General features: G+C 40.6%; 1 protein-coding gene across 1 annotated transcript in view; it reads right to left on the minus strand.

Moving 5' to 3' along the window:
• Positions 1–3,013: 3,013 nt before the first annotated feature.
• Positions 3,014–23,648, minus strand: part of PAPSS1 (3'-phosphoadenosine 5'-phosphosulfate synthase 1) — a 68,761-nt gene continuing 48,126 nt past the window's right edge. Inside the window, exons 10-12 of the mRNA XM_074950716.1 lie at positions 22,568–22,836; positions 11,609–11,838; positions 3,014–3,638 (exon numbers count right to left, since the gene is read on the minus strand). Coding sequence (XP_074806817.1) covers positions 3,500–3,638; positions 11,609–11,838; positions 22,568–22,836 — 638 coding nt within the window. The 3' untranslated portion in view covers positions 3,014–3,499. The remainder of the gene's footprint in view (positions 3,639–11,608; positions 11,839–22,567; positions 22,837–23,648) is intronic.

Genomic DNA, 23,648 nt, shown 5'->3' on the forward strand with positions numbered 1-23,648 from the left:
ACTGAGGAGCTGTAATCATTTTGTAACACTTATTCAACCCCAAAGACCAGGACTTGGTAAACTCCATCCACCTCATTAACTCTTACGTTTTGGAAAGCTGGGTCCAGTTTGTCCTTGCATCATTGATACAGGGTTTTAAAATCAGCAGGAAAGGGGTTTAGTTTTTTGGTGTTTTATTACTTTTTTAAGCCATTATACTCAATATGTCAGAATGATTTGATAGTGGCGAGTAAGAGTTCCAGGGATCTGCAAAAAATATGGGAGAACAGCCATATGGTCCCCCTGTGTAAGATCAGAAGGGGAGGCCACTGCCCATTTGTAAGGATTTTAGCCAGAGAGTGAGGGGGAAAAAAAAGTCACCTTGAAATGTATATCTAATCCAAATTCTTTGAGTCAGAATCAAATCTGGTCCATTATACTTCAGGAAGATGATCTTCAAAAAGAAGAACTTTAGATGGGTGCTCTTTTATTGTCAAGTAATAAACATCTCAATAAATATATCTTTATCTTTTTGCAATTCAGAGTTACATCAGTATTTCCAAAAAGTTGTTAATTTCACTTGTTCCTGAGATAAATAGTTCCTGTTAGCCTTTAACACCGTGGTCAGTCTTCAGTTACATGAAGTGCCAAAAGCTATGTGGATAGGTCTGGGATAAATTTACCTCTGTAATTCATTAGTCCTGCTACTGCCTGTGTAAGGCACTTATTGCTAGTTTCTCCATAAGGCTCTCAAAGTTATGGCCCCCTGGTAGGTAGCACCCACTGTAAAGAAAAGGATGTCAGCGCCAGGCAGTTAAGGACACTGAGAAGCTCCTCTAGTTAAGCTTGAGAGCAGCTATAGAAAAGGTTCTGAATCACTGTATAGTCATGAATGAGACACCACAGAGGAGCCTGCAGCAAGGAGCAGCATTTCTGTTGTATGCCTCTCTATGCAGAAAAAGCCTTCTGAAGAGACAGTTTGTCTACAGAGGAGAAGCAGAATTAATCACTCAGTTTCATTACTGGGAGGGAGAAAAAGAAAATTAAGGAACAGCCAAAGTGTCCCAGTCACATAAAATAGCCCCATGGGAATGTCCTAGTTACAGTTAAATTGCCCCCCCCATGGGGTCCCCTGGGTAAGCACCAACATTGTATATTGCTGACACCTATATAGGCATATGTATGGGAAAGGATTTTGGGAGGGGTTGAAGGTGTGAGTGTGGAGCGAAAGATTCCTTTGCAGGTTGCGAGAGGCCAAAGGGGGAGGAAGGAAGAAAGGAACGGGTTAACTCGACAATCCAGCTACGTCCGAAAATAAGAAGCTGACTCCAGCCGCCCAAGGGCATCGCACCCAAGCAAACTCTCTGATGCCAAAAAAAGACGGGGCCTGAATTCCAACCCCAACCAGCTGTGAGAACAGAGCAGTAAACTAAACAAAACGGCAGGGGATTGCAAAAATTAGTGAGACGGTAAAGGCCAGCGAGGGGGAAAACAACAGTTTTGCGTCCCTGAAGCTGGTGTGTTTTTGCATCCCTGAAGCTGAGGAAGCCACGGAAGGCCGGTTCAGACTGGTACAAAGAGCACAGGGGACAGAGGTCCCTGAACAAAACGCCGCACAAAAATCCCAAGACTTAAAACCCTCCTGAAAGCTAAAGCAAGTCGGAGATGAACAGCAGACCCTGGACGGCCTGTGCACAGGACAGAACTCTTGTCCACCCTTCCCCCTCTTCTTCTTACTTTACACCCGGGCTTGGCCAGCCTCGGGTCGTGCGTGTGTGAGTATGAAAGTGGATTAGGGCTGGGGCACTAACGCTTCCTTCCTTCCTCTGAATGACGTGGTGAGCACCCCGCACTCACCGCTGTTATTTTATCAATAAAGCTTTAAAACTTAGTCACTTGGTGTGCTCCTTCATCTCCTCCCCTAAAGATCCTGTGGCCTCAGCCTGATCACCTGATGCCCCAGGCACATTGAGAACATAAATCTGTCACAGTTTTGGTGGAGAATGCGGGGGGTGGGGGAAGGGGGGAAAGCACGACCGGCCCTGCGGAGTGCACCAACTGGTCTTCCCTTGGTATTTCATGTTTGCTCTGACCAGCACGGTTGGTATTTCATGTTGAGGATTTTATGATTAAAGGTGTGCCCCACCCTCAGCCGTAGTAGGGGGGAGCGGCGGTTGGTATTTGGTGTATGAACCCTCTGTGGTAGAGGCCGAGTAACACAGAGGGAGGCTTAGCGTCCCTCCCTCTGGCCCACACTCACCGCTGTTATTTTATCAATAAAGCTTTAAAACTTAGTCACTTGGTGTGATCTTTCATCTCCTCCCCTAAAGATCCTGCAGCACTCTTCTGAGAATTTGCTTTTTGTAATTTTTGCAATAAATATTGTTTTGGATGCTGAATTTAACTAGTTAAAGATTTTTTCTGGACCTCTGAAACGTGTGGGGCTTCATCGTTTACGCAAACTGAGAAGTTCTAGAAAAAAGGCTAGATTTTACTTCGCATCAAAAACTCTTAAAAAGATGGAAATAGGGAGTTCAAATGTTGGGCTAAATTCTCTCATGAGACATGTATTTATATTGCAATAGTAGCCAAGACCTGAAGATTTTTTTGGTGAGAATGAACTCTCTGCCTAAGAACATATGCAGAAATATAAGTAACTAGAAAAATGGATGCAGGATTTCCCACATTTTTTTTTAAAAAAGTATTAAGGTCATGAGACAATAAGTGGCACCAAATACTGGGAAGACTTAAAATCCAACTAGATAAAACAGTCACACTAAGTACATATTACACCATTGGCAACAAGCAAATAAAAGAAATTCAACCACCACCCTAAACCTCTGGGATAAGCATTACATATAATTAATAGTAAAGCCTATATTTTTCTCTGTTCATGAGTTATGCATTTCTCTCACTTTGCTGCTCCAGTGCAGAAGTACAAAATAAAATAATAAACTCCGAAATGTAATACAGAAAGCAAAAAAGTTTAATTGAGCTTCATAAAGAAGTTTTCTCTGAGATTACATATAACAAGAGCTTAAAGTTACAATGCTTCTGTGATCACTAGTTGACAGAAAAAGTATTGAGTACAGTTTTAAAATATTTCATTTACTTCCATAGTTCTAATCATTACATTTATCCTGCAAACCATGAAATTAAAAACTACCAGACTGCTTAAATCGTGTATGAAAAAAATTTGCATCGATGTAACAGCTGCAGAGTTCATAGGACAAAGGCATAAAAATAATATTAAAAAAAAGACAAGAGTTAAAAATCCTACTGCAAGAGTATAGACTGTAATAAAAGAGAAGACATTAAAACCAGCAGTTTGTTAGGTGCCAATACATAATAGAACACATAAGACAAGCAACGAATGATGCTAAGTTCGGGAGAAAGAGTCTGTTTCCAGGGAAGAACTTCCTGACAGACACCACAACAAAGCAGCATGAACGGTGACTGTGTGGTCCCCTTCTTGGTAATAAATCAAGCGTCAAAAATTGATCTGCAGTTAATAAGAGGCCTAAGCCTTCTCCAAGGATTTGTAGTACTCTGTCAGCACAGTCCAGGCTTTGGGAGCCATGAAACCTTCAGGAGGGTTTTGTCCTTCCCGAGCCAACTTGCGCATGCGGGTTCCTGATATAAACTCAAAGTCTTCATGGCTAAAAAAGTAAATAAAAAGAGAATGTAAATTGAAAAGATGGAAGTTATAGCCGAGACTGATCTTACCTCCTCCTTTTTTTGACAATGACTTTATACTACTTTAATAAAACCCCACCTTGGAGTGTGATATTTGAGAACACAACTGTGGTTTCAGACATGCTGCTAACGAAGAGTACCAGAAAATCCTGAAAGTATATACACCCTATAGAATATACATATATATTCTTAAGATAAATGAGGGGTATGTGTGTATGTCCGCACATGCTCAAGATAGATAGTTTCATCCTGGTCCACTGCCTATCTTCCTACAGCTATAATTCCTAAAGATAAAATTCAGGAGGAGAGATGGAAAATTGAGGGCAATCAGGATTATCTATCATCAGCTACTCAAGTTCAACATCCAACACAGTTGAAAACAAAGACACAATGTAAGAAAATCCACCAAGTGTTCCTAAGCAAAAGTGATTTATTGTTAAATATAGCAATTTTACTTACTCCATTTGTTCAATTTGCAACATGTATTTGTTACTCATTCTTCCCTAGTCTGTTTGAAATAAAAGCCAAATACTGACCTCACATGCACATGGTTCAGACTGAAACAAATGAGAACCAAGTGTGTGCATCAGAGGGCAGAGTTTAACTTTAAGTGCTAAACCATGCTCAGTATGAGCTGGAGGTTAGCAAGGTATAGAAAGAAAAGGAGGACTTGTAGCACCTTAGAGACTAACAAATTTATCTGAGCATGAGTGCCCAAGTCCTCCTTTTCTTTTTGCGGATACAGACTAACACGGCTGCAACTCTGGAAAGTACAGAAAGCATTCCACAGTCCCCTTTCACAATGCATACCATACAAGCTGTTAGCAACACAGCTTTTTGATTTGAATTGTAGTCCGGTGCAGAACAGTAAAGCCTAGAATGAGCTTCCTGCTCTCAGTAGTGTGGGTGCCCAGATTGGGGAAACAAAGGAGCAATATATATAAACGTACTTCAACTACACAGAATATACACCCCCCATCAGATAAGAAACCTTAACTGAACTATTTTTTTAAAGGGAGGGTACTGGAATGGAGAAGAGCTGTGCTCTGAATTGGACTGAAAAATAGGGAACATTCATCAAGTTTCTTCCCCAGCATAGATACGACTCTGGTGTCTATCAACCTCTCAATAACTGTGTTGGAAAGAGTTTTGTCCTATCTACACAAGCAGTTGTTTTCTCCAATAGTTTGCAGGAGGCAGCACCCAGATTAATTTCCTAGTGTGAATAAGATAGTACAGAGTTTACAGATTAAGATAGCTGTAAGAACGGACTCCCCACATTCTACTCTGTGGGGTGTTAATTCTGAAGCTCGCATGTGTCAACACTTAGCTGTTTATAGGCAGGGAATGGGGTGCGAATTTGAACAGAGGCTCAGGTTCCCAGAAAGGATCAGAAGAGGGTACCAACCTTTGGATTTAAAGAGACTCAGATATGCTATTTAAGTGCATCTCCATCAATGCATGGTCTATTTGACCTCTCCCTGGCCCTGTTTGTATAACAGCATCCCTAAGGAGCAGCCCCATAGAGCACAGACCTGAAGACTTCAAGCAAGATATGTCAGATGGCTAAGAAACTCTGATTAGAGAATTATGGGGAATATTATAAAGAAGTCTAGGGGTCCATTGCTGCATTAAAAAGTTCTAATTTTTTAAGAAACTGGAAGAACTTTTACTATCTAAAAAAGATTTACACAAATCTTTATAAAATTAAATTTTGATTTGGTCAAGGAGTTATTCCTCCTCTTCCTCGCTTCTCTTTTTTCCTCCAGCAAACATTTTCTTTTATAATGCATGGCTTTCCTTAAACCCAGTGGGCCAGATTCTCAGCAGCTGGCATAAATAAGTTTAGCTAAACTGAAATGAAACTATTCCAATTTAAACCTGCTACTGATCTGGTCCAATAGTGTTTGCTTAGTCGTTGCATAGGCCTTGGTTTGAAGTTGTATGTATTGCCAGAAAGTTTTCCATTTTAAAATGGAAAATACTATAAAAGTAGCTTTAATTGTTCAACCACTCACAATTTGACATATTTATTAATGATAAAGATCATAATGCCATTGAGTATTAGCAATGGAGGATGTAACTAGCAAGAAATGGAAGCCTTATCCGATACCATTACTGAAACTATGATTCAATAGGACCCAGCATTCTTTTGAAACAACACATATTGGTATAGTTTGCTTCCAGTTGAAAAGGTGCTACTTGAGAAAAACAAATATCTTAAACAACGCAGATCAAGGAGGACTGCTAAGGAGGACTCCTGGATGCGTTAGGAATTCTTGTGCTCATTACTCGGTGGAATGGGAAGCTGGGCAGGAATAAAATGGGGCGACGAAAGGGACAGAAAGATACCTTTACCATAAGAGTAACGTTGATGTTGGGTGGACAGTTCAAGGGCACATAAGTCTCATTTCCAAAAAAGACATAGGCACTTAGAAACTTAAAGCTCAGTTAAATTAAGAGAATTCAGGCTCCTAAGTACTTAAATCACTTTTTAAAATAGGACTTAGACACTCTGAAAATTATTTCTATGGGATGGAATTAGTTTCAGCTGAGCCAAATTAAATTACCGTATATGCTTCCACAAGTTATTTAAAATTATTTTCCTGCCAGTTGTGTTTCAGACTGTAGCACTGACGTGATGGAGTACCTTTCACAAGAATAAAGGTTACTCACAGCCTTTTAGAAGTGGCCAACAACAAAAAAAGAGAGAGTGTGTCCTTAGTTTATTTCCCCCTTAGCCTGGTAACATTTAAACTATTTTGTTTTGGGGAGCAGCTATATGGATTGGTTGGTACAGCAGGGAATTTCATGAAGGATCTGCACAAGGATTAACAACTCCACTTAAATTTTACAATTTGTGGAGCAACAGCAATTAAACACACATTCCAAAAAGACAGGAATAAATTAGCTGTGAAAACTGTCAACGTGGCGTGGGAAACAGAAAACTTGATCTTCAAAATATGCACCAGTGAGATGATGAAAGTTTCTCCAAAGCATACCGTATTGCAGCTCTGTTATACTGAAGCTGTAAAATCTCCATGAGAGTGCTATGAAATATGTTTTGTGAGTGGGCATTGAAGTTTGGGTTAGATTGCTCTATTAAACCCATAGCAGGGGTGGGGACGAGGGAGGGAGAAGAAAGAGCTCCATAGTATTCCTCATGCCTCCTCTGTAGCTGAAAGGGCATTTGAAGGTCAACAATGCTGCAGATTTATAGCCTGGTGTAAGCCTGAGACCCAAAAACAAGTACAGTCTGTTGCAGCTCAGTTCTAAACAGCTAAGCAGTTGAATAAGGGGAAATGGCAATAAGTCAATTAAAAAGACAAGATGGATAGAGAGAGAAAGAGCATTTTACATGTGGAAACCTATATTCTATTAGGATGCAAACAGAGAACAATTTGGTGCTGTCCACTTGGTCTTCACATTACTCACGTTGTATATCAGTAACACAACTGGACTATACCACTAATCACGATATAAAAATCAAACAAAGTATGTGATAATTGACAAACCAGACAAAATAGATTAACAGTTCATTATTTTCTTTCATTTTTCAAGACCAGAGTTCTTATCACTCCAGTAAAATGGGCTTCTCTATCTCTTTAAAGATTACAAGTTTAACCATTCAATATTTTTTTGAATTATAGTGGTACCAAGAGGCCCCAGCAGAAATCAGGGTCAACATCACGCCCTGCTATGAGCTTTACATACAAAAAATAGGAAGACAGTCACTAACCCAAATAGCTTACAGTCCACATCGGGAAGACAAAGGGTAAGAGGAAGGAAATATTACCTTTGTTTTGAGATGGGGAATTGAGGCATGGAAATTAAGGGACTTGGCCACGGTCACATAGGAAGTCTGTGGCACAGGCAGGAACTGAACCCAACTCTCCTGAGTCTCAGTCTCTGTCTAGTGCCTTAACCTCCAGGAAAGTGTCTGCTCATGGCAGAATGATAGCAGGCTACTGAGAAAAGTGCAATGTTTAGTTTAAACAAATTGAAGTTTCCCCCCACACTTTTAAAGTAAGTGTTTAACATTTTAAGTTTCCCATTTTCCACTGGCAGCACCAAAACCCATTATCAGGGCCAACAGGAGGGGCTAAAGAAGCATCACTCCTTGCATATGTAGATAGATTAGCTTCAAGCACATTTTAGAGGGAGGACAAACAGCCTGCTCTGGTTGCTGTATTTATGGGCTTCCTTTAGCTAAGAGGATCTCACAGGGTTCTCCGTCAAGACAGAATTATTAATTTTTCCAAAGATTGCTGTGGTTTCTTTTGATTGTTAAACAAATTTCCTTTCTTAATAGAGTTTCTTCTCAGCAGCAGTCTGTGGCTGAATTTTACAGGAAAGTCTTCTTGCAAAGACTTGGGAATCTGTCCTCTCCCAAACAATTACTGTTATTTAGCTGCCAACTGCAGCCTTGCAAAGTTACACCTGACTGAAGTAACTAACTGTGTAACAGCTGCCTTTTCATGGTTATCATCATAGTATATTTTTGGCTAGCAAGCAAATTTTGCACCCACCTAGTGCACTGTTATGATTACAATTCATTTGGAAGTTTTCTCCAAACCTCTTGCTTGTATTAATGTTAACTGATTCAGTTATCAACGGGTAAGTATGACAAAATTTTACATTAAAAGTTAGGGTTAGCACAGGACCATAGTATTGTACCATCTTGGTTTCTGCATGTAATAGTTCAGTGAAGTAGAATGTAGTCTTGTGAGGAAATTCTACAAAAGTTCAGCTTTGAGCAAAAATGCTCAAGTTTTCCTGCGGAAATGTAGGTGAGATCAGCTATCCAGAAATACAAAGAAATGGTAACACAGCATGCTAGACAATTCTGCTTTGATCATTTGACAAAAGGAAAAGCACAGAACACATTTAAGTCTGTTTTCCCTTCGCAATGCCAAGTTCTCTGAGTCCCAGGTGGTTGGCTTGCATTCCCTTTGTAAAAGGATTTAAAATTCTGCTTCCTAAGCACCTCTTTTTCTGAGAGTGCTTCACCCTACAAACTTTCTCCATCACATGAAATGGGAGTTCTGTTGTCACATTTCAGTTTTGCTGTCTGTTGCTGGTTCCCTTCCACTACAACTAAAGAAAACATTTCTCAGTTGCTTAATTCTCTAGTTCCTAGCCCCAACATTTACATTACCCTTTCCATGAACACTCCTCTTGACTTGCCCAGTGTTTGGTTGGATAAGATGCTCAATATTAACTGCTACTGTATCTATTGCAAGGACCCTTAAATAGCAGGTTAATCGAATGGCCATGCCTGCATATTTATTCAATGCACTAGCAGTGACAGTACCTTATCAGGATAACATATGGATAGTCTCCCCATGCACTATCCCATGTTACAAGTGGGTAGACTCAATGATTTAACTTTCTTGCCATTGCTAACATTGCTGATTTAGGACTACATAGTCCATGATATCACTATACTTGGACATCTTCAAGTAACAATATATTCATGTCATTAGTTTGACATTACTATAAAGCTTGTAGTTTATTTTATATAAATACAGAAATATTTAGGTGCTGTTAGTAACTTTTCAATATTTAGTAGTTCTACTGCTCTCAGTTATTATAAACAGCACTAGTCCAAACTATGCACATAATCCCTGTCCCTAATCCCAGGTTAGCTTTTAAAATTAAGCCTTTTTTAAAAATAAATGGTGGTAAAATTTACAAGAGGGACTAAGTCCCAGGGACGAAGTCCCAGCAGTTCAAAAATTGCTTAGACACTTAGGCGTCTAAGTGTAGAACCACTTACTACAGTGACAGAAGGGGTTCTTTCATCCACCTCTCTGAGAATCAGTAACGAGGTTGATGGAAGCATTCTTCCATCAACCTAAAATTGTCTACACTGGGGCTTAGACTGGCTTAATGACATCACACAGGGCATGACATTTTCCCCAGCACTGAGCAATGTAAATAAGCACACCTAACTCTGCAGCATAGACCAGCCCTTAGTCTCACTGAAAGTCAGTGGGACTTGGGCGCCTTAGCACCTACAGCACTTTTGAAAATTACTCTGCCTCAGTAGACACCCAAAACTACTTAACCATCCCAAATTGTTAGTTAAGCATCATACAGGGCCCAGGTACAACATGGTTATACGGGCTGTCCAAATGCCCGCATAATTTCCCTCTGTAAATTTGCCATCTAATCCTTGTCGGCATTGCACAAGTACCCTCCCTGCTGCGAGGCTTAACATAACATGTCTGTCTACCTTTTCCTCTTCCCCACCTACAAGTTCAGCCAGCTAGCATGAAGGGGATGGGAACACCTGCTCAGCTCTACAAGAGTGAAAGCCATGGTCCTATGGAGTTATTTAGCTCCAGAAAAAACACAGCTTCGGTCACTTTCAGTTTTGCAGAGTTTGGGAGTTCTTCAGAATATCATCTTAAATCCTCCCTACTTCCATCTGGCCTCACTCCTCCAGTAAAAAAACCATTTAACCTCTCTCGTCTTAGCAGCTGCCTGGGCTTGCAAGCACTAGCCTCAAACAAATGGTAGGAGGGAAAAAAAGCACTGGCTTTTTTATACGGCCCTCATCACCATGGGATTTGGGTGCCTCAAATCACCGATTGATTTTATCTTCACAGTATACCCCTGGATGGTAGGGAAGTATTATTCCCATTTTACAGAAGGGGAGCTGAGGCACGAGGTAGATTGAGTGACTTGCCCAAGGTCACACAGGAAATTCGTGGCTGAGCTGGTAACTGAACTCAGGTTCCTGAGTCCCAGTCCACTGCCCTGTTCCCTAGACCACCCTTCCTACCCTATAGAAAAATCCCAAGGGAGGGATCCTGCAACTTCAGCAATAGGCACATAGTGGTCACATGCGCAGGCCCTACAGCACAGCCACATTTTTTCTATTGCCTGAACTGGACGGCAACAAGAGTTAGGGGTGGTTGTATGTATACACAGAAAAAAGTTAGACTCGCTCATAGATCAGGTCAGTATCCAGAAGGGACAGGAAGCTCTCACAGAGGCCAGCCACTGGGGGAAAAGCAGCAGTGCCACACAACACCCCTCAGCAGGCCACGTGATACAGGTAGCTTGCTTGCCCTGATAACTGAGACCTGATACACCACATAGCACCCAGATGTAGTATAGGGTAGATGTAGGCCAGGGGTGGCCAACCTGAGCCTGAGAAGGAGCCAGAATTGACCAATGTACATTGCCAAAGGGCCACAGTAATACGCCAGCAGCCCCCCCGCATCAGTTCCTCTCCCAGCCCCTCCCTCTCCCTCCTCCACCTCCTGATCAGCAAGGGAGTGGCAAACTCAGGGGAGGGGATGGGAAGCGGTGGAGTGGGGACAGGGCCTGTGGCAGAGCCAGGGGTTGAGCAATGGGCACCCCCCCAGCACATTGGAAAGTTGGTGCCTGTAGCTCCAGACCCGGAGTCGGTGCCTATACAAGAAGCCGCATATTAACTTCTGAAGAGCCACATGTGGCTCCGGAGCCTCAGGGTGGCCACCCCAATGTATGCTATAGACATAACGTACCTAATTTATGCTGTCTTTTTTGGAAAGACATCTACCCTTACAGCTTGTCAGCGATATCAACTAGTATAAAATGAAAGCAGTTGTGTTTTAAACTCCTGAAGAAAGTGGTTTGAAATGAAATGGCAAATGATCTCCACCTACAGTGGCACTGCACTGGTAGGCACCTCAGTAATATATATAGAAACTGTTTTGGGATACACAGAGTGAAGAACAACCTCAAAAGAGGTGGAGGTTAAAATAACTTGTTTTTTATCTTTGTATAGAAGAAATTAAGAACTGAACTGAGACTAAGTGTTCCCAAACCAAATTGTCTGATCTCCGAGAAGCTTCTATTTAATCAAAAACTAGGTGATAAATGCTGAAAGACTTAAAAATACAACCCAAACCTCACACATTACTCAGAAACAACTTACTGTTCAGAGTCATAATAATCCATGCCCTTCTTTTTCTTATTGTAAGCTGCAACTCTGAAGGGTACAATTTCCAATGTTTTGAGGCCTGGAGCCATAGTCAGCACTTTTGCACCATGGGTTGGTTCATAGAGATCTTTCCCAGTCTCAGGGTGTGGCATGCCTGCTGGATCCCGTCCCACGATGTAGAAATTAGCTCCTGCTACCATCCGTGACCTGCAATGCCATTGAACCTGGAACACAATTTGAGAAAAACAAACGAACAGGAGACAAAGAGAAGTTGTGGGAGGTAAGTGGGATGACCAACAACACTATTACTACTGCTAAACTAACACTATTGCCTATAACGTAGAACTAGGCTCTGGTGTCTCATGCGTCCCAAGAAAATAAATAAAATGTGCATCAGTGTATATATTGTTGTTATTCTACAGTAAAAATATAAAACAAGAGTTTGCTTGAAAGCAATATTACATACCAGTTTGTTAAGCAGTTCACAAGCCATAAATCAGTGAGGGTTCAACAGAGCACTTGCTATTAGGTTCATGAAGACCTGACTGGCCACAGTGCTGGTTTTCCATTTCCAGCTGCTAAGTTTCATTAAAAGACAGTCAGGCTACAATGAATACTTTCCTCTTACTTTTCCATGTAACCAATTACTGTAGTTGCCCTAGGGATGTCATGTTAAGATGTAGGGAGAAGCTTCTGTAGGAGATTAATAGGATGACACAACTTGGAAAGAATATGTTGACATGACGAATGAATGGAATGAATAATGAATAGAATGGTCAGCTGGGACCTCTAAATTTAAAGGAACTAAATAAAAAAAATCTATAAGGGCAAACGCTAAGTAATATAATTAGCCTATGCAACTCCCTTGTGTAGGATAGCGTGGAAGTAAATAGCTCAGTAGGATTTAAAACAGATTAGCTATTCACGTGGATAAGAGTATCGTAGTTGTATTAACAACAATGAAGTTAAAAGAGGTGTCTTGTTTCAGCCTTCTAAACATAAGCTTATGAGTTAGGGAAGAAAGTTTCCCCTAGAGGTGAAAAATTACAGTGTTAATGTAGATATATTTCAGAGATTTTTTGACACCTTCCTCTGAAACATGTGGTATTGCCCACTATAAAAAGACAAGAGACTACAACAAAGAGACCTAATGTGTAAATCACTATGTTTTTAATGTTTAACAGCAGTGTCAAAATTAACCTGCCTGTAGAGAGCAATGCAGAAGTGCTGTTCGGATAAGCCTACAAAATCAAGAAATGTAACTGGACTAACATGCTGTGACATTGCACTCTGTATGATTTTATAAAAATATGCTAATGAGTATGAATATAATGTAAGTGGAATATGCTTCATGCAAGAGGTCTCTTGTAAGGTATCATTACAAACCTTATAATCTACTGAGTGTGGTCATCCTATTTGTATAAATGTATCACTCTTGCATCTGAAACTAGAAATATGAAATATAACTCTGAGGTCCTATTGTAGTTATGCAAAGTGTGGCCATTAATGGAGGTTCTGAATCTTAATGGCTCCCATTAACCAGGACAATTACCTGTAGATAGCTCTTCTTTACTTGTAAGTCTTCCTGTATACCTGTGGGCTGGCAAGTGGGTAATGAAGTCTTGCAGTGACATGTGATCATGTCACCTGAACTGGAATCCATCTTTAACCTGGTGCTTTTCCATTGAGAAGGGGGGGTGGGAACCCAGAGGGACAAAGGATTCCCGCCTTATGCAAAAGATATATAAGTGGGTGGAAGAGAACAAAGGAAGTGGCCATCATGAGAAATCCCCAGCTACTACCTGAGCTGGAACAATGGCTGTACCCAGCGAAAGGATTGTGCCCAGACTAGGAAGGCATCCAGTCTGTGAAAGAAACTTATAGAAACATCTGTGAAGGTGAGATCTTATCTGTATTCAGTGTTATTACTGTACTAGGCTTAGACTTGCGTGTTTTATTTTATTTTGCTTGGTAATTCACTTTGTTCTGTCTGCAATTACTTGGAACCACTTAAATCCTACTTTCTGTATTTAATAAAATCACTTTTCACTTATTAATTAACCCAAAGTATGTATTAATACCTGGGGGGAGAGGAGAGGGAACAGCTGTGCATATCTCTCTGTCAGTGTTATAGAGGTTGAACAATTTGAGTTTACTCTGTATAAGATTTATACAGGGTAAAATAGATTTATTTGGGGTTTGGACCCCATTGGGAGTTGGGCATCTTAGTGTCAAAGACAGGAACATTTCTTAAACTGCTTTCAGTTAAGTCTGCAGCTTTGGGGTGCGTGGATCAGACCCTGGGTCTGTGTTGGAGCAGACTGGCATGTCTGGCTCAACAAGACAGGGTGCTGGAGTCCCAAACTGGCAGGGAAAGCAGGGGCAGAAGTAGTCTTGGCACATCAGTTGGCAGTTCCCAAGGGGGTTTCTGTGATCCAACCAGTCACACATGCCGTGTCAGAAGAGTGTCTCACACCTTCAAACAGTGGACGACCATAGGTAAGTAGCCTCTGATTGATAATACAGAAATGACTTCCACATCCTAACCAAACAAACACACAAACACAAGTTTTTCCTCAAATATTTAACCATGTAAATATAAGCCTTCATCTAGACCTATCCTAAAATTAAACTGGTTTTCTGCATCATTTTTATATGTATTGCCCATAAAAGTGGTGCTTCATCTCCAGGCAATCCAATGACATCTAAGATTTCCTTGGGTCTTCTACATATTTAAAATACAGTAATTTTAGCATAGCGTTTGGAACACTGATCTGAGACATGAGGGAGCACATATCCTGGAGTATTCTTGAGGATACTAAAATAAACGATAGCAATAGTTTAGACCCAAGCACACACTATTTCTCCATTCCATAATATTACAATTTCTAGGCACAATCCTCAATACTCCCCCCAAAATTTAAAAGTTAATCTGATAGAGTAAAATGCACTTCCCTAAAAGATTATGCATTCTCTCACAATGTTGCTTTACAACAGCAAAATTCGGAAATGCATATTTAAAAGTGCACCTGTGTTCAAATAACTATGCTTCTTATTTGGTACTAAAAGACAGGGAGCGGGGGAAATGATCCATGAGCTGAATATACAGTGTCCCAACAAAATGTTAAAAAGCAGGTAAGGTTGCTCAACTGCATATATCACCAATACAACAATTATAAAAAAAAAAAAAGGAAATAAAAAGCCACCACAGGAAATCCCTAACTCAATGTTCACCCATCCACCATAGTTTTGCCATATGTATATTACCTCACCCAGACACGCCCACCATAATGCACATCTTTCCTCTTCATCTCTGCATAAAATGCGCAACACTTATCTCCAAACATAAATGCCAATTATTGAAAAAAACAGTTATGCATAAACCACCACATCACTTAAGTAACATGGACAGGCAATAGTTTCCCATATTAATACACTACAACCTGTTGCTACATAAAAAAACTCCCTTTATTAACAATCACCCAATACAACACACTGAAACATAAACCATTAATTAAAATCTACAGGATTCACACATTAGCCATCTACTTCAATATATCAATTCAACACTCCAACCAGTAAGAAGGTGGCTATTTCTAACACAGTTGGAGTAAACGTTGCACTGTTTTGCATGGAAGTAGGGAACTCTTAGTGCACAGATGGCTCAAGCACTCTGCACCCCTGGCACTCTTGCTTGGTTCGCTGAGACAAAGCAGGAGTGGAGGTGGCTACGAGCACCTCTGATGAGATTCTGGGCTCCCTGCTCCCAACACCTCTGCATATCACTGCTAAATCCAAAGCTCCCCAAAGCTTCTCTCACTCAGAAATCAATCGGAGTTAGGTGCCTAACCCGCTCAGGTGTTTTTGAAAATCCCACTAGGTGCTAATCTACATCTCTCAGCACCTAAATACCTTTGAAAATTGGGTCCTTAGGCACTTTTGAAAATCCCACCTGTGAATCCTAATAGACTCTATATTAATTCTGGGGGGAGGGAGGGCTGAGGTGGGGAAAAGGGTTGTTCATTTGTGTTTAACATGGTTGGGAAGAAAAATACGCAACCTTTAATTTTTTTGCTATCCTTTTTGGGAACGCTTAGTTTCTCTGAAAATGTTTTATTTTTCCTTTTTTTTTGGCCTATAGTATAATGACAGATTAATACAAAGGAAGTCTTTCCATCAGTGAAATGCGATCTGGCTCCACATTTCCATTTTAAAATTAAATACGTTCCTCCTTTAAAAGAAATGCAGCCCAGTAATTCCCTGCCAAAAATCCCATCAGAGCAATAAAAAAATTACATATATAAACATTTTAATTGCAAGCATTACTATAGGTTAATCACTACTATGAAATAAATATTTACCCACTTTCAGCAGTTTTACTTTTGCCAAACTGAAGTCAAACTAAAAACAACTTTCCATCTGCATTTCCCTGGCCTTCCAAACTATACTGGGTGGCCATAGTAGATCAGGAGGCATCTGGCATCTTGAAGACAGTTTGATCAATTAGCAAGTTCTGCAAGATGGCAAGAGACTAAAGAGACTGCTGGAAGGCAGAGTGCCAAAGGACTGCATATTCCCCACTGTCCTCTTCTTTTATCATAAGGAGTTTTCACAGTAGAATAAGTCAGCAAATGTCAAGAATTGAGCAATTAAATAGAAAAATGTTAACTTCTGATGAATGACTTTTAGGTCATAATCAAAGTTATACTGGAATGAGCAATTTCTTACCTGATAATTTTCTGTTAACAGCTTCTCTCCTCATGCATCACTACTGGGTTAATATCATTTACCTAAGAAATTTGGAGGCAATCCAATGTTGCTGTAGGCTCCAGCACTAAGTCCCACCCTGCAGCTCAGGCCACCAGAAGAGTTCTTCCAAAACTGTAAAAATCCTCCAGCAATGGATTAGCATTAAAATAATAACTTGATTTATATATAACAACCTTAAATCAATTAAATGGTCAAGTCTTTTTAGGGAAAAAAAATTGCAATTTGTTACAAATTGCATTCTGGTCATTTACCAGACCACCAGGGTAGGTTGAATAAGGAGAGAATCTGCTAACAAAGAGAATTACCAGGTCACAAATTTCTCCTTCTGTTGCACAGCTTTTCTCCTCTTTCATCACTAATGGGAAATAGTGTACCACAGAACGAGGGAGTGAAAGGAAAAGAACAGAGTTTTAACTACTGTAATAGAATAACAGGCAGAAACAGATATTCACCCCATATTCAGCAAGAGATTTGTAATTTAAAGGAATTATTTGGGAACCAACCCAGTAGCACCTCCTACGAGTAAATACCTCCGCAGGGGAACGGAAACCTACTTTGCAAATCTTCCGCAGATTAAGCTTCCCGCAAGGCCACTAGAAACACTGTAGAGGGAGCTGTGAATCTTTCTTCCTGAACAGTTTTTCAGATGCCTAGCATTCCAACTGGTGCAGGATTTTAACATCTTGTCTGTAGCAACTTTGAAGACCTAGGCTGGGGTGGGCAAACTTTTTGGCTCGAGGGCCACATCGGGATGCGAAACTGTATGGAGGGCCGGGTAGGGAAGGCTGTGCTCCACAAACAGCCTGGCCCCCACCCCCATCCAACACCTCCCACTTCCCGCTCCCTGACTGCCCCCCTCAGAACCCGCGACCCATCCAATACCCCCTGCTCCTTGTTCCCTGACCACCACCTCCCGGGACCCTCTGCCCCTTCTGAACTGCTATTTTGTTATACCACTGGATGCAGAAGATCTGGTGGCCTGATCTGAAGGGCAAGGCTTAGTCCTGGAGACTCCAGCAATAACAATGGATCACATCCAAAATTCCACGGGTAGCATTACCCATTAGTGATGAAGGAGGAGAGTAGCTCTGCAGCAGAAAGGAGATGAAATCTCAATTTTTCAGGGCTGAAGACAGATTAGTTATTAGGGATTAGGATGAGACTTTCATGGGGCCAGATTACCCCATATCAACCTATCAAGAAGTTGCTTGCAGCTTTCTAGTGCTATCCACTAATGGAGATAGGATACTGAACTAGACAGACCTTGGGTCTGATCCCATACGGCTATTCCTGTGTAAAAGAGCAGCTCTCACCAAGAACTACTTCAAGATATACAGAAGAGCCCAAGCGGACAAACATAGGCAAGGGAATGAACAGTTTTTCCATTTGGCATGCAAGTGGCCTATACTGGAACTGGAAAAGGTTCAGAAAATGGCAACAAAAATTATTAGGGGTATGGAACAGCTTCCGTATGAGGAGAGATTAATAAGACTGGGACTTTTCAGCTTGGAAAAGAGAGACGGTTAAGAGGGGATATGACTGAGGTCTATAAAATCATGACTAGTGTGAAGAAAGTAAATAAGGAAGTGTTATTTACTCCCATTAGTCTCAACAGATGACTCCCAGCTCCCATTAGTCTCAACAGATGCTGAGCACAAATGAAAAATCTGTCCACTTTGTTTAGGTGTTTAAACAGGAGCTATTGCATACAGGGCTCTTTTGAAAATCTGTCCCTTAGAGTCTTAGAAGATGGGTATTCCTCATGTCACAGACAAAGGAACAGTATTTCTCATGTATTTCCAAAGTCACTGCTATTTCTGTTAGCAGTATATTCAGGTTGTCAACAGAAAGATTCCGGAACTTAAAAGAATAGAACATTACTACAATTACTTCCCCTACATCAAGGAAAAATAGTTTTAAGACTGCAAATCTCAACAGTCAGAAAATGTGAAAGTTACAGTTCCCACAGCAATTTTAAACACGGCCATACTGCATCTGTGCACTATTTCTGATTACTTGTCAGACTGAAATACATCCTGAATGAAAAAGGTAGGAAATAACACTTATTAGAAACTTTACCTTTGTATTTCCTGACTTTTTGTTAAAATTTCAATCGTAAAGCAGCATTTAAATATTAAAACACATTGTTTGTTTTTAATATGCACTTATATACACTCACACATTTTAAAAACTCAGACATGCCAACTTTTTTTTCCTACATTACTTTTTGTAAAGTTCATAGTTACAAGCTTCACTCATTCCATCAGCTCAACTTTGCCATTTTTTCCCCCTCTTGCTAAGCTATTTACTGAAGGCAGAAATTTTTTTCTTTAAAAAGCAAATTCTGTGTAGACTATGCCACATTGAACAGAACTGACATTCCTCTACAGCCAAACACAGAGAACTGTTTTTAGAGAAGTGAGGAACTTGTTTAACGTCTGTCTGTAGATAATCCTCATTAACATAATAGGTGGATAGAAAGATTGCAAGTAATACTCACTAGATTCCAAAGTGTAACATATCGTGTGATTCCATGTATGTTTTAGATATTTTTCCTAGTATTCAAAATAAGCCTAAGGGATTTAGGCATCCAAATCCCACTGAATTTCACTGCAAGTTGAGCACCTAATTCCCTCACCTTTGAAATCCCAATCTAAGTGTATTATGAGTAAAACCACTTGGAGTCTTTTTATGATGTAATCTTGGATAGGACAAAGTAACACCTATCGATTAAATATCTTCGGCTCTTATGGAACTAGATTTTTTTGTAACCAAGCAGCAGTTCTGTGGCTTCTAGTATAACCAGTTATACAATTAGTTCTTAAGCAAATTTTCTTCTTTCATTGTTAGTTGTAATATTTTCAGTGTGTGGCTTAGCTGTACAATATATAGTAAGTAATTGACTGAAAAATGATAGAGAAGTTCAGCGGATATCAATTTATCCCCTTAACAGGAAATATTCTCATGTTTGTCAACCTTCACACTTTTTGATGTGAACAAGTGGGGGGGGGGGAATTAAATACAGCTTAACAAGTACAGCACCTTGTGCATGTGCATGTTTTCATTCAGTGTACAATCCTGATGCCTTAAAATTCTACCTATCTTGAGGAAGAGTGTGTCTTTTATAGGAAATCAATAGAATTCACCCTGCAAGTTAGAAAATTCCCTGCAGGGCAGGTGACCTTTTAAGACTCCAAGGGTGTAGCTTACAGAATATTGCACTTGACAGTGTGAACACAAAATTTTTAAAACTACATTCTTATCCTCTCATAAAAATAACTATAAACTAACATACATAACATAAAATAGACACACTGAGTTAGACGGTAATTAAAATGTCTTAAAAGAAAAATACCAGGCAACCACTGAGAAAAAAAAGTGATACAGAAGATCAGAGTGAGACTGTTATGTTACTGTGACATTAGAAACATGCAACTTTAGAAATAAAAATTGCGTCAGCAAAAAGTTAGTTTTAAACAGACTTCTGCAGACACCTATAATCATCTTCCTACTCCAAACATTTACATGCAAAAATGTAAATTCGCATTTTTACAGTTTTAAGAGTCAAAGGCCTGCTTCTGCAGCTGCTTCATACACAGATCTCCTATTGAAAGATGAATATCCTATGTGTTAGGTAACTATGCATGACACTGTATTCTGCATTAAATTATAATGCAAGTGTTAACACGGCAAGAAACACAGGATTTAACGTTTAAGAGGGGAGCTCATATAGTATCAAAGTACTGTGCAAATACTGGAACCAGGAACTAATTACAGAATTACCACTATACAACTGGTATGAATTTTCACCTTGACCACAGCTAGACAGCACATGTACCGGATTCCACTGCTGATGAGAGCTATGGGTACAAACAAAGCATCTGAAGTCTATTTTACACATTTGCACCATGAACACACCATCACTTACACAAGCAACATGCAGATGGGCCACTATAGCTGTTGGGCTTTTCCTGATCTCTAAAGGAAAGTTTTATGTTTTATACCAAGGGTGGCCAATCTGTGGCTCCGGAGCCACATGCGGTTCTTCAGAAGTTAATATGCTGCTCCTTGTATATTCCAGGACAGGAGCTACAGGCGCCAACTTTCCAAAGTGCCGAGCGGGGGAGGAGGGGTGCTCACTGCTCAACCCCTGGCTCTGCCCCCCCCCCGGCCCCATTCCCATCCCCTCCCCTGAGTTTGCCATGCCCTCCACTCCTACACTCCACAAAACAGCTCATTAGGAGGTGGGGGAGGGAGAGGGAGACGCTGATCGGTGGATGGGAGGGGAACTGATGCGGGGCTGCTGACATATTACTGTGGCTCTTTGGCAATGTACATTGGTAAATTCTGGTTCCTTTTCAGGCTCAGGTTGGCCACCCCTGTTTTGTACTATCATACTGCTAATACCAACCAAGAAAGCTCAGCCACAATGAGACCTGGTGGAGGATACAACTGATGTTTCATTAGAATAATTTCAAAAAGCTTTAGAATCATATAAAGTGTAAGTGTGAGAGGCAAGAACATAATCAGCAACTATTGTCCAAGTGTGATGCATTCATATTCCTTGACAATGCGCTCATCTTCCCCAGTGGTTGAAGCAGTTAAGGTTTTTATATGGCATTTGCCCTTTTTGGAGTTGATTCTTTTCCTTCAGAGATAACTGTCAGGACTACAAATATAGTTTCCTAGCTGGTTACCCAACACACCATAAAAAGAGGTTTTTAAAGTACAAAAATGCTAAATTGAGGCCTACAAAACATGCCCATTAAATCTTTACAGACTGGAAAACCATGTACATCCTGTTGATAACCATACTGGCTTAACAGCTGCCTGTTGTTCTGTAAATCATTTGCGCTAAAGAAACAAATCTGGTACCAATGTCTTCTAAATGACCTACAGAAAATGATTAAAGGAAGAGTGTCTTTTTTTTTTTTCCCTTAGCTGGTTACAATACGTTACTGGCAGGCTGCTTTCTGAGGTCATTGGAAATGCTGCATAAATTAGGGGATGTTTCTTATTTTATTTAGTATCACGACTGAAGGTTGTGGGTAGAGTTTTGTTCAAATCCCTCTTACACACTCAAGATTTTCACTTGGAAACATGGAAACAGGGACACTGTATTCATAAGCGACTTAATTTACAGGTGTTTGGTTTTCTTAAACCACAACAGAGTACAAGAAGTAGCCAAAAGCAAGAACATTGTTAATGTCAAAAGAGAGAATTTTTTTAAAAAAACTGCATGAATCTAGTTTTAGTGAAAGGTGGCAACACATCCACCGCAAGCAACAGCACAAGCTTCCCATAGTGCCTAGCTAACACGTCTCAACTGTGATCTGGAGCTACCTTTCTCTGTGGGTGAAAAGGCCGCTCAGTCTCCATAACTACCTTGCCTGCCAACGAGAGGTAACCGAACATTAAATGTCACTGCTGATTTTTGCTATGTGGACTCCCTGTCTACAGTAACTAGACTAAGTCCATCACAACGCCATCAGACGGTTAATTTTCAGTTACTGTGAACCTAGTCAGGATCTGAACTTCCCATGGCCCGAAGGAAAAAAAAAATGGTAATGAGATATAGAACCAATGTCCCCTGAGCCAAATAATCTCCCCCAAATGTCAACATTTAATTCTCTTCACTGAATCCCACAACCTCTAGAGGGTTCAATTTGAATGCAAACCTCTAAATAAAATCTTGCCAAAAGTTATTTCATAGTCATTTTTATGTAACGCCGTAAAGCAATTCTCCCTAGATTAAGTTTGCCAAAGACACACACCCATCCACCCACCCCACTGTCCCAATTTTAATTGGGACATAAAACTAGGATCTCTAAAATCCCTGTTTTTTGGCAATTATTCAATATGTTAAAAGACTTTATAACTTCATCTAAAAAGAAAAGGTGAAGAGATATGTATCATCATGTCTTTTTAACAGAAAAAAGGAAACAGCATCTAAAAATTTGACACTGCTCTGTCTCCCATCTCCCACTTTAAACCCATTACTGCATAGAAACAGATATTTGCCTGAATAGGAAAGAGATTTCTGTGGTGCTGTTTGCTAAGGAAGAGAAGATTATTATTAAAGGCTCAACTGCCAGTTTAAAAAAAAAAAAATACACAGCGCAATAATACAAAGCATTACAGAGTAACACTGGCATTGTTTTTATACTCTCACAATTTATCTACCTCCGTTGGTCCAGCATACATCATGGGAGATGGAAATATGGCCACCACTGTTGTTTCTGGATTCAATATTCCTTCCTCCAGTACTGCCGCATGTTGCTTCATACGCCACATCAGAGGAACATCATCCTCCTTTGTCCAGCCACCAAGTGGATGCAAGAGCAGAACTGGACGCCGGTAGCCCCGTTCTAGAAGCTGCTTATGGGTATCCTGCATTAACAGAGCATGGCCATTGTGCACTGGGTTGCGCAACTGGAATGCAAAGACAGCATCTATGGGAAGAAAAAAGGACCAAAATGGTTAGAGTTACTATTTGTGAAGTTCAGACCATGAGCAGTAGACTGCATGATTCAACAATGTTAAATTGTGATCACTGCTTTATGTACTTTATCAGCATTTTCGAACTAGCCAATCAGCATGGATTCACACCTTACTCACAGGGCAGAAGCAAAAAATAAGTCCAGGTTTTGGTTATCAAGTTGTGTCAATAATGGATTGCCTATACAATTACGTTAATCACTCAGAAAATTAGACTACTGCAATGAGCTCTACACAGCGTTACTCCCCATTAAATGTATTCAGAAAAATAGACTGAAAAACAAGTCTGCTTACTGAGTGGGGCATCTCTCCAAGAGCACATTGCAGCTGTGATCCATGATCTGTAATGGTTACCAAGAGGTTCTCAAACCAGGGTCCACAGAAAGCTGGCTGGTCCCATGGTCCCTCCCACGCAGTGGTCTGCATCTCCTGTCTGGGAGCGTGCTAGCCACTTGCATATACTAGCATGAGCAGGGACAGCTGCTGGTGAACCTGGTGCTCACCCAGTGGGTAGGGCTAGGGGCGGTACAGCCACGCCAGAGGAGCTGCCCAGGCTCGGCACTCATAGAATATCAGGGTTGGAAGGGACCTCAGGAGGTCATCTAGTCCAACCCCCTGCTCAAAGCAGGACAAATCCCCAGTTTTTGCCCCAGATCCCTAAATGGCCCCCCTCAAGGATTGAACTCACAACCCTGGGTTTAGCAGGTCAATGTTCAAACCACTGACCTATCCCTCCCCCCTGGCTCCTGCAAGTGGCAGCTGACCT

This window comes from Natator depressus, chromosome 4 (assembly GCF_965152275.1).
Source record: "Natator depressus isolate rNatDep1 chromosome 4, rNatDep2.hap1, whole genome shotgun sequence".
NCBI classification, from domain to species: domain Eukaryota; kingdom Metazoa; phylum Chordata; order Testudines; family Cheloniidae; genus Natator; species Natator depressus.